General features: G+C 44.0%; 1 protein-coding gene across 1 annotated transcript in view; it reads left to right on the top strand.

Moving 5' to 3' along the window:
• The window catches only part of LOC311123195 (voltage-dependent L-type calcium channel subunit alpha-1C-like), a gene marked incomplete at both ends in the record, with an annotated part of 40,950 nt that extends 27,045 nt beyond the window's left edge, over positions 1-13,905 (top strand). Inside the window, 7 exon segments of the mRNA XM_084197458.1 lie at positions 3,237-3,320; positions 4,158-4,241; positions 9,576-9,710; positions 11,066-11,203; positions 12,076-12,141; positions 13,320-13,411; positions 13,746-13,905. Coding sequence (XP_084053584.1) covers positions 3,237-3,320; positions 4,158-4,241; positions 9,576-9,710; positions 11,066-11,203; positions 12,076-12,141; positions 13,320-13,411; positions 13,746-13,905 — 759 coding nt within the window.
• Between the last annotated feature and the right edge of the window lie 1,095 nt (positions 13,906-15,000).

Below are 15,000 nucleotides of genomic sequence, written 5' to 3'. Positions count from 1 at the left end.
GGGTACGTCTCTCTCTTGCTCTCCCTCCCTCTCTCCCTCTCTCGCTCTCCCCCTCTCTCCCGCTCTCTCCCTCTTTCCCTCTCTCTCTCTCCCTCTCCCTTCAAACTACGGGTACGTCTCTCTCTCGCTCTCCCTCCCTCTCTCCCTCTCTCTCTCTCCCTCTCTCTTCAAACCACAGGTACTTCTCTCCCTCTCTCCCCCTCGCTCCCTCTCTCCCTCTCCCCCTCGCTCCCTTTCTCCACCTCTCTCTCCTCTCTTCACCTCTCTTCACCTCTCTACCTCTCTCTCTCTACCCCTCTCTCCCCTCTTCACCTCTCTCCTCTCTCTACCTCTCTCTCCTCTCTTTACCTCTCTCCCTCTCTCTTCCTTTCTCTTTCCACCATCTCTCCCTCTCTCTCTTCCCCTCCTTCCCCCTCTCTCTTCACCCCTCTCTCCTCTCTTCCCCTCCCTCTCCCCCTCTCTCTCCTCTCAGGAGTCTGTTGCTCCAAAACAGAGAGGATTCTTATCATTACCAAATTAGTCTTAGCCTATTAGTGGAAATCCGTATTACCTGTAATTTGGATACAAATGTAATCAAGTTAATCAAGTCTGTCATTACATAATGATATGTTATCAGTTGACCTATATACTATGCCTTTTATGATCTGATTTCCACTTAATTAAAAATAAGCTAAATGTAGAATACAAAAGATGGATTAAGTATTTGGTTCAGTATCTGATGTTGTGTAGGTTTTATTTATTGTTTTACCCGTTGCTTGGTAACCTGGTGAGTTTATTAGTCCAATCAAAATGCCAACTACTGCGTCAGCCGGCCTCTTGCGTTGTTTAAACAACAACAGATGGGATACAGTGTTTTTACGTCCCAAATGGCACCCTATTCCCTATATAGTGCACTACTTTTGACCAGAGCCCTATGAGCCCTTGTGAAAAGTAGTGCACTATATAGGGGATAGGGTGCCATTTGGGACAAAGATAAGAGTAAATACATGGATCGACAGAACAAACCCGCCCTCTCATCAGGTTACTAAGCAATGCCTTTATGTTTATTCTAGATTGACAAACGGACTGCTGTGACGCTACGGGGATATCTCTGCTGCTACCTACTGTGGTGCTGATCTCTATGTGTGTCAATGAGTAGATCATTTTCTCTGCTTTCTGTGATAAACCATTGATGCAAATCACTCTTGGTCAGAAAGGACACTAAATACCTTTTTAATTGTCAGTCAACAAACCTCATTTTCATATAATTGTCAGAATGGCACATTATTAAGGTTTTGTGTTGTCATCTTGGCTGGGTAAAAGTACATAAAAAAGATGTTGTTTAGAATGAGTCCTGTTTGGTTAGCCTTGGTTTGAAAACCCTGAAGGTGTCCTATTTATTGACATGTCACACCTCTCTGAAAGAGACCCAGAGCATTTTGCATCATGTGGTTATGTCACTTTTTCCCTTTCTAACTTGAGTTACTGACCTTTTCTTTCAAACAGCAAGGACCATCATGATATTAATGAATACCTTTTTCTATAGGTGCAGAGGACAAATGTAGCCTTATCCTGTCCTAACCAGCTCTCTCATCAGCTGCTATATACAACGCCAACACTAGCTTTGAAGTGAATTACATGTTTTATCAGACAGCAGGTATTTGTAGTTGAGTTCATTGCAGTTGGGTCAAAGGAAGCGTACTAAAGGAGTTTTACCATTGATCTCACTGTCTTTCTCATTTCTGTATATTGTATGATTTTAAACTACTTTTTGGAAAGCGTTAGATTATTGGTAGTATTGCTGGTATCTAAAGAGTTCGGTCATCTGCATTCCACTCTCACCATACCAGACCCTCCAACTCTCCCAGGTCATATCTAGCAGCATGCATCTCCTCCCTCGGTGTGTTCAGTCCCTCCCCATTCATCCCACTAAGGCAGCTGCATTAACCCTCGTTAAACCACAGTTAAATGAGGTTACCTATTCCTTTATCACTGACCCACTGACTGCTTCAGTGGGGACGGTCTCACTGATTAAAACTAATCATACTGTGCTAGAATATAATAATCCCTAGTGATAATAATAATATATTAATAATAATATACTAATCCCTGGTGATAATAATAATATAACAATAATAATAATAATATATAATCCCTAGTGTTAATAATCATATAATAATATATCATCCCTAGTGTTAAAAATAATATAATAATAATTTATAATCCCTAGTGATAATAATATAATAATATATAATCCCTAGTGTTAATAACAATATTATTATAATATATAATCCCTTGTGTTAATAACAATATTATTATTATATATAATCCCTTGTGTTAATAACAATATTATTATAATATATAATCCCTTGTGTTAATAACAATATAATAATATATAATCTCTAGTGTTAATAATAATAATAATATATAATCCCTAGTGTTAATACTAATATAATATCATCCCTAGTGTTAATATTAATAGAATATATAATCCCCAGTGTAAATAATAATATTATAATAATATATAATCCCTAGTGTTGATACTAATATAATAATATATAATCCCTAGTGTTAATAATAATACTAATAATAATATATAATCCCTACTATTAATAATAATATAATAATAATATATAATCCCTAGTGTTAATAATAATATTATAATAATATATAGGATAATTCAATCTTGCTGTATCAGTCTGCTATGCTACATAGAACACCACCCTTCATTATGACCTCATTTCCTTTTCACACAGGAAGTAGAGTTCCCAGCAGGAAGTAGAAGAGCCAGAAAAAATGCAATAATGTCTTGTTTAGGCAATAATCTTCTGGCTTGATATAGAATCACATTAATATATTTTTACTGTATAGTGCTTACCTTTAACATTCCATGTTATCAACCCCTGTAAGCTTTTATTCTACGCCCTGTTTACAGAATTATGAGCTTTAGCAGTAGTAGGCTACATGCTAACAAGTTGTGGCGTTGGCTTAACTGCACTGTAGGCTACAGCAAGCAAGCAGCATATCGTGACATGAACATTCACTTCAAATAATATTTCATCATTTAATACCAATGATGCATTTTGTTGCTCTATTGACTCTTAAGATCAAAGAAGATAGTTTCAGAAGAGATGAGCCGCCCAAATACATTGTTGGAAGAGTTAAGGGCTGAAAGGAAGGCTTTTCCCCTATAATAATGCCTATCTAACTTGCCTCTCTTACCCCCCTCCTCCTGCACCTCCGCCCATCCTGTGTAGGGTTACTTTAGTGATCCTTGGAATGTTTTTGACTTCCTCATCGTAATTGGCAGCATAATAGACGTCATTCTGAGTGAGATCAACGTAAGTACATCGCCACCCCTCTCTCCACTCGCTCGCTCTCTCTCTCTCTGTCCCTCTCTCTCTCTCTCTCTCTCTCTCTCTCTCTGTCTCTTTTCACGTTCCTTCTCTTCTCTTTTCCTTTCCTTGTCTTTCTTTGTGACAATCTTGTCTTCTATACCACCATTCTCTGGTGTTGTTTCTTTCCCCAAAGTCCACCCTCCTCCCTTCCTCTCCCCTCTTCCTTCCTCCATCCTTAATTTCAAGATGGCCGCTCTCATTCGGGGTTCCCAAGGCATCACGTGGTGAAAAAAAGGTGCTTCTTCGTTCTTCACAGTACATAGAACAACAGTTGAGGGTTCTAGAGTACCAAAAGAGTTCTAGAGTGCTGAAAGGGTTCTATTCGTTAGGCCTCAAAAGAGAGACCTGGCTCTAAAGCAAGACTATGACATGTCCTAGGGTTTTCACTTTGACTAACAAGACACACTAACTAACCAAAGAAACTCAACTATTATTTTTAAAACTGATTGTTTTGGTTGTGATTTTGTTGTTATTGTTGTTTATTGATGTTGTTTTCCCACATGGACAAGCATGACTGGTCGCCGCTCCTCCTCGCCATCATCTTCTTGGATTTCGCTCCTTTTATTTCCTCCCGTTTTTTAAACTTCAGCTGTCATTTAATTTTCAACCAATGTCCTTCCTCCCTCTCTTCCTGCCGCTAATCACAAAAGTTCATATATAACTGTTTTCTTTCTTATTTTCTCCTTCCTCTCTCCTTCTGTTGGTTCTTTTCTTTCCATGTTCTTTTCTTTCTGTCTGTTTGTTTTTTTTCCGTTTGTTTGTTCTTCCACCCCAACGCAGCATTATTTTGTTGATGCATGGAACACATTTGATGCCTTGATAGTTGTGGGTAGCGTTGTTGACATAGCGATCACTGAGGTTAACGTAAGTAGCCCACCTTTCAGTCTGCCTGCCTGCCTCTCACACTCACCTCTGAGCATCAATAGGATGTAGACTATTGCATATTTTTGGGGTTCGTTTTTTACATTTATTTCAATATATATTATCATCACAATTGGGGACATGTGAAATCCCCAAGGCATGACTGACACTGTATAGCATGATTGGAAAAAGGGGTGATATATTCAGGCCTGAAGAAAAAGTAATTGTAAACAAATTGTTTACATAAAGCCTTTAGCTTGTATGCAAAACAATGTACGCAGACGTGCGTTTATTCATGAATATTTACTTGTGAGCGATGTCACCTTTCATGATAAATTCCTGGCCCTGTTCATAATGTAAACAAAAGGTGGCCAGAATATAAACATAAATGTAACCGCTATATAAAAGCAGTTTATTTAGTCCCTATTTAGTCCCTATTTAGTCCCTAGTGAATCTAGATATTTATTTTGAGACGCTCATCGCTCCATGATGAGACATGAGAACCATTGAAGTATTTACACTCTTAAGGAGAAATTTTAAACAAAATTCAGCTTCATATTCATCATCTCCAGCACCACCCCAACATCAATATGTGTGAAAATGCCACGTTTCTATGTTTTGTAGACAGAAGAAGATAAGTGTTTCTAATGACATCATCAACCAATTAGTAGACAATTAGTAGGCAATGCCTCCTCATAATTGGTTAAAATCACTTAATGCACACCAATGATGTCATTGGAAACACTTACCTTCCTCTATCTTACTACAAAATATAGACATGTGCCATTTTCACACATATATTGATGTTGGGGTGATGCTGGAGATGATGAATATGAAGTTTATATATATTTTTTTACATTTCCTTTAAAACCAAGCCTACAGGTGAATCATAGCTCAATACCTTTTATACCAGAGTCTATTACATTAGATGGACCTAGTAGCATATTTGGTCAATTGCTCAATTGTATAGCAGCTCAATACTGTCTGTATCTTGAGTCTATTACATTTGATAGATCCATGGTTGATCTGGGCTTATCTATCCATTGTGTCTGAGGGTCAGTTCATAAACCTTTCATCTCTCTGGGACAGCATAGCGGAATAGCCATTGTTCCTTTCACAAGTCACGAAAGACACTTCACCCACTCCTCTCGTTTAGATGACAACAATCCATGGCTTTAGATCGCTAACAAAGTCATGTTTCTAAGAACAGAAATGACTCAAAATTGTACTTTGAGTGTGCTGAATATATTAGTTATATGTTATGTATGTGTTCTTATTATTGCGTTGGAATTGTGTAGTACTAGTGCTGTATTTGTCTATACAGATAGGTCCTTCTAGAATTTCTTAAAACTAAATTGAAACTATTACCTTTATAGTACCAACTTGTAACTGTTAGTTCTGCCAGTGTCATATAGTTCAGTTGAATACTTAACTCTTTGAGAAGTGGCAGTAGTGTTAAGCTGCCCTGTGGATGACAAGTGTGTTTTCTTCTCTTTGAAAGTGAAGCTATCTGACCACGAGAGGTTTGACCAAGGTCTTTATGAATGACCAGTCTTCAGTGCTTTACCAGTATCTATCAGCCAGACATATATACCCTCCTCTGCTATACCGTTCACTCACCCTTTACCCTGCACTGAGTTTGGTTTGCCGTTTTGGTTTGCCGTTTGACATTTCTTTTGATTTGAACTCCTCGATTAATCTTTAACCTAGGCATGACCCTAGTCTTCTTCTTCTCTGGTAGTCTCATTGATTGACGAGGCCTCACTGTTCCTGCATCGTATCTGCATTGTTTTTAGAAACCTTCTGCCCTTGTACCTCCTGGTGATGGTAACCTAAAAGCCACCAACATATCAGAAAGACACTCACTGGTTTTGTGTAGTTTAAGTGAGTGTGTATTGGGTGTTAATCATTTGATAAAGTGGTCTTATTAAGATAGCAGATTGGATGCCCCACCCACTTCCTCCCCCCTCATCCCTCCCCCTCACCCCTCCCCCCTCCCCCCTCCCAACCTATTTCCCCAACTCTAGTCTACATAGCAACCCCCTCCAGTTATTTTGACCAGAAGGTGCTTCTTAAAACTATTTTCAGTTTTAGTTTTTAATTTTTACAGTTGATTTAATTTGAGTGTTTTTGAATTATTTTTCTGTTGGTTTGATTGTGTTTTAAAAAGTGGTTTTTTAAGGGTTATGAAAAGACGTTTCGTTTTTGTTGCCATGGTGATGGTGTCTTGCAGGCGATGACGCCACATCTGCATTTCTCCCTTCCCTCGGAATGTCTCCCCCCTTCCTCCATAGTCTCTGTCTGATCTGATCTCTCAGTCTGCTCTTCTTCTTATGGATGTTTACTTCTATCTTTCCTCTCATTGGTTGATTTGTGGTGCTCTTGCTCACCCTGAAATGCAAGCTGGGTAACCTGGGTCTCTTCACTAACGTTAGACGACTTTAACGAACTAACGTTAACTAACCAAGGTGAACCTACACTCTTAGAAGAAAAAAAAAGGCGCTATCTACAACCTAAATGGGTTCTTCAGCTGTCTTTTTGGATCCAGGTAGAACCCTTTTTGGTTTCAGATAGAACCCTTTTGGTTCCAGGTAGAGTTCCATGTAGAACCCTTTCCAAAGAGGGTTCTACCTGGAACCAAAAAGGGTTCTACCTGGATCCAAAAAGAGTTATCCTATGGGGACAGCAGAAGAGCCCTTTTGGAACCCCTTTCTTCGTAAGAGTGTACCTCTCCTAGGCGTCTAAGGATGATTTAAATTGTTTTCAGAAATGATCTGCCAATTCGGCCATGCATAACAACAATAAGACAGAGGAATTCAATTTAGTTTAAATATACAAAGGTAAGGAAAATTAAAAGAGGACATCTGATGCTTCTATAATGTTGAAACATTCCAACCAGCCCTGCTGTCGCAGATGTTAGTCAAATAATAGTGTATAGAGAGACCTAGGTTACCTATACAGTATACTTGAACCGTAATGATTATGTGCAATGTGAAAAAAATATATTTTTTTAAAGTTATTTAAAATGAGTGATTGTTTGACAGTATAATCACAACTCACATTTGCACAGTTGGACTGGAAGTTGTATTTAAATGATTGTGTTGTGTGTTACCCAGAACCTCCCCCCTCACAATACAACACGCAGGAGAACACTGCAGGACTATACAACCCAGCACCATTGTGTTTTCAACTTGAAAACAGTTGATGAGCATTTTGACAATGATCCAGTATAATTTCATTATAGCTTCATTGTTGAAACGTTTGATGGTAGTTCTGCAGTGGATTTACAGTCCAACATAATTCTAGTGTATTACCCTAAGCATGTAGAACAATCATAGCACCTCCTACTCCCCAGATACACAACCCCCCCAGTCTCCAATCCACGCCAAGCCAGTGCCCCTAAGTGGTCCACAAAACACACATGAACATGTACACACACACACACATACAGACACACACACAGACACACACACACAGACACACACACAGACACACACACACACACACACAGACACACAGACACACACACACACAGACAGACACACACACACACACACACAGACGCACACACACACACACACACCCTTAACCTCACACACTCTCCGTAATCCACCACTTCCCTTTACATTACCCTCCTTCTCTCTACTACAGAGATTCCACCAAGCCTTCCGTCATGTATACCGTGTGGGTCATGCCAATAGAAAAATAAGGTGTAAAGTCACTGATAAAACAGCACGCCCTGTCGTTCAAACTGTACGTGGCCAACTGACCAACTGTACGTGGCCAACTGACTAACTGTACGTGGCCAACTGACCAACTGTACGTGGCCAACTGACTAACTGTACGTGGCCAACTGACTAACTGTACGTGGCCAACTGACTAACTGTACGTGGCCAACTGACTAACTGGACGTGGCCAACTGACTAACTGTACGTGGCCAACTGACTAACTGTACGTGGCCAACTGACTAACTGTACGTGGCCAACTGACTAACTGGACGTGGCCAACTGACTAACTGGACGTGGCCAACTGACTAACTGTACGTGGCCAACTGACTAACTGTACGTGGCCAACTGACTAACTGTACGTGGCCAACTGACTAACTGTACGTGGCCAACTGACTAACTGTACGTGGCCAACTGACTAACTGTACGTGGCCAACTGACCAACTGTACGTGGCCAACTGACTAACTGTACGTGGCCAACTGACTAACTGTACGTGGCCAACTGACTAACTGTACGTGGCCAACTGACTAACTGTACGTGGCCAACTGACTAACTGTACGTGGCCAACTGACTAACTGTACGTGGCCAACTGACTAACTGGACGTGGCCAACTGACTAACTGTATGCATCTGGCTGCTGAATTCCAGTCACACTGACAAACCAAGATCCCAGATCCTTACTGTTACTCCAGCCCAGTTTTCACTTAGTCATGCATTGATGGAAATGGGAGACTTAAGTGAAAAGCGGTCCCAGTCTCATGGCTGCAGTACAGGGGATGGCCAGTGGATGGCTCCCTACCCAGGGACCATGCACAGACCTCCCCTCATGTTGCTGTCCCCATAATGTTCTGTTCTGTGCTGTACTGTGTGTAGCTAGACCTGGCAGAAAGACAGAGACAGCTATAGAGTTAGAGCCTCTCCCCTCAGATACACACACACACACACACACACACACACACACAGATACACACACACACACACACACACACACACACACACACACACAGATACACACACACACACACACACACACACACACACACACACACACAGATACACACACACACACACACACACACACAGATACACACACACACACTCACAGATACACACACACACACACACACACAGAGATACACTTTCATACAGTCACACTCAAATGACATTCATTCTATTTGCCCCCAGCACTTTGGAGGTAATATTCCACTACTCCACTAAATTCATTGATGACTTCTAAACCCCTCTAACCACATCTGATATTCAGGCCCAGTTAACCCCAACCTAACCTCTTCTAAGGGGACTCTATAAAAGCTATTGAAGCTCTCCCTCATACATGTGCTGCAGTACCTGCGAACAGTGTGATCTACTCAGTACAACAACATGCCTAATTCTAGCAATACTGAGGGCTCTGCCGCCTAGTGGCATACCTGTCCCACATCTAACATCTCAGGTGTATCATCTTCCCCAAGTCCCTGGCCTAGCCCATGGGTCCAACACACACACACACACACACACACACACACACACACACACACACACACACACACCCGTCCCAGCAGAAGCAGGGCGATCTGTGCTACTATAGCTTTGATCTGTCTGCCTTTCTTTAAAGCCAGCTGACTCCTCTACCACCTCCTCCTCCTCCCAACCCCCCGCGGTAAGAACAATGGTACGGACCCACGGTAACCTCCGTCTCCACCACCCCTTCATCCCCCCCCCACACCCAATCACCAGCAGCATGCTACCCGTGTGGGATGTCACAAATGGCACCCTGTTCCCTATATATAGTGCACTACTTCCAAAGCACTCTATAGAGAATAGGGTAGCGTTTGGGGCTCACCCTGTGTGTGTGTAAACACAGAGGATGGCCATGGTTGTACTGGGGATTTTAGACTGTGGCTAAGTCTTCTGTGGTCGCTGTCGTGTTGTCATCGCTCTCAGGCAAAAGAAAAAAAAACTTGCCTCGCTCCTCTTCCTCCTCCTCCTCTTCCTCCTCCTCCTCCTCCGTCACCTCTATTAGTGGTGCTTTGTCATTGGTGCAAGCCATGGTCACGCGGTCATCTACCTTTCTCTCTCTCTCTCTTTCTCTCTATCAGTCTTTCTCTCTATCAGTCTTTCTCTCTATCAGTCTTTCTCTCTCTCTTTCTCTCTATCAGTCTTTCTCTCTCTCTTTCTCTGTGTGGCACAGTTGCTCCCCCTACTGTCCTCCTGTGGATTTACCTCCTTGATTTAAACACATAGCTGGTGGCTCTATGAGGAATAATACCAATAACCGAAGGTTCAATGCATTGTGTTGTTGTTGTTGTCATTATAAAGTTGTTTGTTGTTGTTCAGTTTGGTGAAGGTTGTGGAACTAGTTTCTCTGTGTAGAAGTTGTGTTCTAGTGTTTTGTAGTTGTTGTCTCTGTCTGATGGAAGATATTACGGCTGTGCTTTATCAATATCTATTGTGTCGTTCATTTCAGTTGGTTGTTTTGTCAAGTTGTGGCTTAGCTTCTGAATTCTTAAGGGCCTTTCCAAGGTACTCCAGTTAATCAAATGTTGTACCAACTTAAATTGAAAGGAACATTTTGTCTATAGAGGTTTGTGTAAATATTTCATAGCCTAGTTTTTGTTTGGGGCTTTGAAATATTAATAAAACCATGAAAAGCTCTGATAGTTTTCCTCCGCTGGAGAGCAGGAAGCGTAATGCATTGCATCTGTTAGTTGTATTTCCATTTCTCATAAAGCCACCAGGTGATGCCCGATTCTCTCCTAAACTATTTTGTAGGTTGTTTTTGATGGGATGATTTTGAAGGACTCAACAGTGATTGACTTATTAACTTTGTGTGTCTGTGTGTGTGTATGTGTGTGTGTATGTATCTGCAACTACGTGTGCATATGGATGATCGTGTGTGTGTGTGTGCGCGTGTGTGTCTGTTCATGTCTGTGTGTACGTGTGTCTGCGCTTCTGCGTGTGTGTGTATGTCTGCTCTTGTGTGTGCTCGCATGTGTGTGTGAATGTCTGAATCCTCGTCTGTCTGTCTGTCCGTGTGTGTGTGTGTGTGTGTGTGTGTGTGTGTGTGTGTGTGTGTGTGTGTTGACGTCCGGTGCCTAACAAAAGGGACTACAAAACTCTGAAGATAACGCCAGGATCTCCATCACCTTCTTCCGGCTCTTCAGAGTGATGCGGCTGGTCAAACTGCTGTCTCGGGGAGAAGGGATACGGACCCTGCTGTGGACCTTCATCAAGTCCTTTCAAGTGAGGGGAGACTCAGACTCAAGTCAAGATGATTGAGAATTGAGATGCAGGGGTCAGGGGTCAATTCGAATTGAGGTCAGTCAATTCAGGAGGGAAGTATACTGGAATTGAAATTCTATAAATTGAGTTAGATATAACTGAGGTTTGGGAGGAAAGACCACACCTCAACGTCTTTTAGTTCTGGTCTGTACCTCGCCAATAATTTTAAAATATATATATTTTCAATTAATTATCAATAAACACATTATTTTTTTAAGATAGCCTATTTATTTATTTATTTAAGTTTTTACATGTTAGAATTTTCATTTCAAATCACTTCCTGAATTGAGTGACTTAAATTCAGCTTGACCCTGACCCTGCTTGAGGGAGGAATGTAGAAGGGAGGAATGATGTGTCCAGCTAATAAGCCAGCTAGCATCTAACCGTCTCTCAAAACCCCAATACCCTTCATATGCATGCTGTCATAGCCTACTCACCATGCTATAGGTTAACGATAAGGCTGAGAAGTTGAGATATCCTCCCCGAGTCCCGTGTGGCTCAGTTGGTAGAGCATGGCGCTTGCAACGCCAGGGTTGTGGGTTCAATTCCCACGGGGGGGACCAGCATGAGAAATTGTACGAACTCACTACTGTAAGTCGCTCTGGATGAGAGCATCGCTAAAATGTAAATGTAGGTGATTTTATAGGAGCACTCCATCAAAAAGTCATTTGATAAAGGGGTTCTGATAAAATAGTCCTTTCTCTTGTGTTGGACAGTGGAAAAAGGACTGGGACTATTTTTGCAGCAGTGTGTTACTGTAACATGTGATGTGTTTTTGGTGCAGTGGTGCCAGACAGTGTTGACGTGTTACTGACCTCTCTCTGCCCCCCTAGGCCCTCCCCTATGTAGCACTGCTTATAGTGATGCTCTTCTTCATCTACGCCGTCATTGGGATGCAGGTAAGAACTGGTGGTCAACCCCAGCATCTGGGATTGGTCCCGCCTTGTTCTCTCCCTCCCTCTGTTTCTCTCCTCCTTCTCTCTCTCCCTCCCTCTGTTTCTCTCCTCCTTCTCTCTCCCTCCCTCTGTTTCTCTCCTCCTTCTCTCTCCCTCCCTCTGTTTCCCTCCTCCTTCTCTCTCCCTCCCTCTTTCTCTCCTCCTTCTCTCTCCCTCCCTCTGTTTCTCTCCTCCTCTCTCTCTCCCTCCCTCTGTTTCTCTCCTCCTTCTCTCTCCCTCCCTCTGTTTCTCTCCTCCTTCTCTCTCCCTCCCTCTGTTTCTCTCCTCCTTCTCTCTCCCTCCCTCTGTTTCTCTCCTCCTTCTCTCTCCCTCCCTCTGTTTCTCTCCTCCTTCTCTCTCCCTCCCTCTGTTTCTCTCCTCCTTCTCTCTCCCTCCCTCTGTTTCTCTCCTCCTTTTCTCTCCCTCCCTCTGTTTCTCTCCTCCTTCTCTCTCCCTCCCTCTGTTTCTCTCCTCCTTCTCTCTCCCTCCCTCTGTTTCCCTCCTCCTTCTCTCTCCCTCCCTCTGTTTCTCTCCTCCTTCTCTCTCTCCCTCCCTCTGTTTCTCTCCTCCTTCTCTCTCCCTCCCTCTGTTTCTCTCCTTCTCTCTCCCTCCCTCTGTTTCCCTCCTCCTTCTCTCTCCCTCCCTCTGTTTCTCTCCTCCTTCTCTCTCCCTCCCTCTGTTTCTCTCCTCTAGCCAGTCCTGTCCTGTCTGTGTTGGTAGCTGTTCTAAACCCTAACCCAAGGTTCTGTATGTTCTGTCCTGTTTTCTCCTCCACAGTATAATACCCTTTCATCTCTATATGTTCTATCTCTAGGGGCTGGTTTCCCAGATATAAGCCTAGTCCAGGACATAAAAGCATGCTCCATTGAAAGTGTTTTTAATGCCAGGACTAGGCTGAATTCATGTCCGGGCAACCAGCGCTAGATGTTGTACTTTTTGCTTCCTTATATACATGTTGAGAAGCCTTGTGGTTATTGTCCTGTCTCCTCGGCCCCCCCTGTCCTCTGTGGCACTGACCTGATGATGTCATCTGTCCTCTGTGGCACTGACCTGATGATGTCACCCGTCCTCTGTGGCGCGGCTGTCTTGCACCATGTTGACCTGGACGTGGCCTGTGTCCCTAACAACCTTGCCCCCTGCAGATGTTTGGTAAGATAGCCCTGAGGGACAACAGTCAGATCAACAGAAACAACAACTTCCAGACCTTCCCCCAGGCTACTCTACTGCTCTTCAGGTGAGACACTCCTCTCCTTCCTCTCCTCCTCCACAAACTCTCTTTCCAGACTGTAAACCACCATCAGAAATGCCTGATTTAAAAAGCCCTAACAGATCTGGAGATCATGAAAGCACTGCCAACTCAAGTAATGGTGTTTTATCAAACACCTACGCATCCTTCCACCTCTTCTGCAAGCCGTGATGTCGTTTCCCACTTTTTGTTTGAAAACTCTACCTTTGAAGGTAGGACAACCATGCAGCATTTCACCACCAGGTGGGCCCTTCATGGAACCCATTCTTCCTGTAGAGAAGAGCCTTCTGTGTGTGACAGCTGGTTGTTTACCTGTGCACAGGTGTGCCACAGGCGAGGCGTGGCAGGAGATCATGCTGGCATGCGCCCCCATGCGGCCCTGTGAGAAGGGGTCAGAGGTGGGTCCGGCCAGCGAGGACCAGTGTGGAAGTCACTTCGCCATCTTCTACTTCGTCAGCTTCTACATGCTGTGTGCCTTCCTGGTGAGTAGCTACGGAGAGCAGGGAGGGACAATCCCACTAGCTACGGAGAGCAGGGAGGGACATTCCCACTAGCTACGGAGAGCAGGGAGGGACAATCCCACTAGCTACGGAGAGCAGGGAGGGACAATCCCACTAGCTACGGAGAGCAGGGAGGGACATTCCCACTAGCTACGGAGAGCAGGGAGGGACAATCCCACTAGCTACGGAGAGCAGGGAGGGACAATCCCACTAGCTACGGAGAGCAGGGAGGGACAATCCCACTAGCTACGGAGAGCAGGGAGGGACAATCCCACTAGCTACGGAGAGCAGGGAGGGACAATCCCACTAGCTACGGAGAGCAGGGAGGGACAATCCCACTAGCTACGGAGAGCAGGGAGGGACAATCCCACTAGCTACGGAGAGCAGGGAGGGACAATCCCACTAGCTACGGAGAGCAGGGAGGGACAATCCCACTAGCTACGGAGAGCAGGGAGGGACATTCCCACTAGCTACGGAGAGCAGGGAGGGACAATCCCACTAGCTACGGAGAGCAGGGAGGGACAATCCCACTAGCTACGGAGAGCAGGGAGGGACAATCCCACTAGCTACGGAGAGCAGGGAGGGACAATCCCACTAGCTACGGAGAGCAGGGAGGGACAATCCCACTAGCTACGGAGAGCAGGGAGGGACAATCCCACTAGCTACGGAGAGCAGGGAGGGACAATCCCACTAGCTACGGAGAGCAGGGAGGGACAATCCCACTAGCTACGGAGAGCAGGGAGGGACATTCCCACTAGCTACGGAGAGCAGGGAGGGACATTCCCACTAGCTACGGAGAGTAGGGAGGGACATTCCCACTAGCTACGGAGAGTAGGGAGGGACATTCCCACTAGCTACAGAGAGCAGGGAGGGACAATCCCACTAGCTACGGAGAGCAGGGAGGGACATTCCCACTAGCTACGGAGAGCAGGGAGGGACAATCCCACTAGCTACGGAGAGTAGGGAGGGACATTCCCACTAGCTACAGAGAGTAGGGAGGGACATTCCCACTAGCTACAGAGAGTAAGGAGGGACATTCCCACTAGCTACGGAGAGTAGGGAGGGACATTCCCACTA

The sequence above is a fragment of the Coregonus lavaretus genome, assembly GCF_964263955.1.
Source record: "Coregonus lavaretus genome assembly, contig: HAP1_SCAFFOLD_5165, whole genome shotgun sequence".
In the NCBI taxonomy this organism is placed as follows: Eukaryota; Metazoa; Chordata; class Actinopteri; order Salmoniformes; family Salmonidae; genus Coregonus; species Coregonus lavaretus.
The sequence above is the reverse complement of the archived record's forward strand: the minus strand, read 5'-3'. Positions and strand labels throughout refer to the sequence as shown.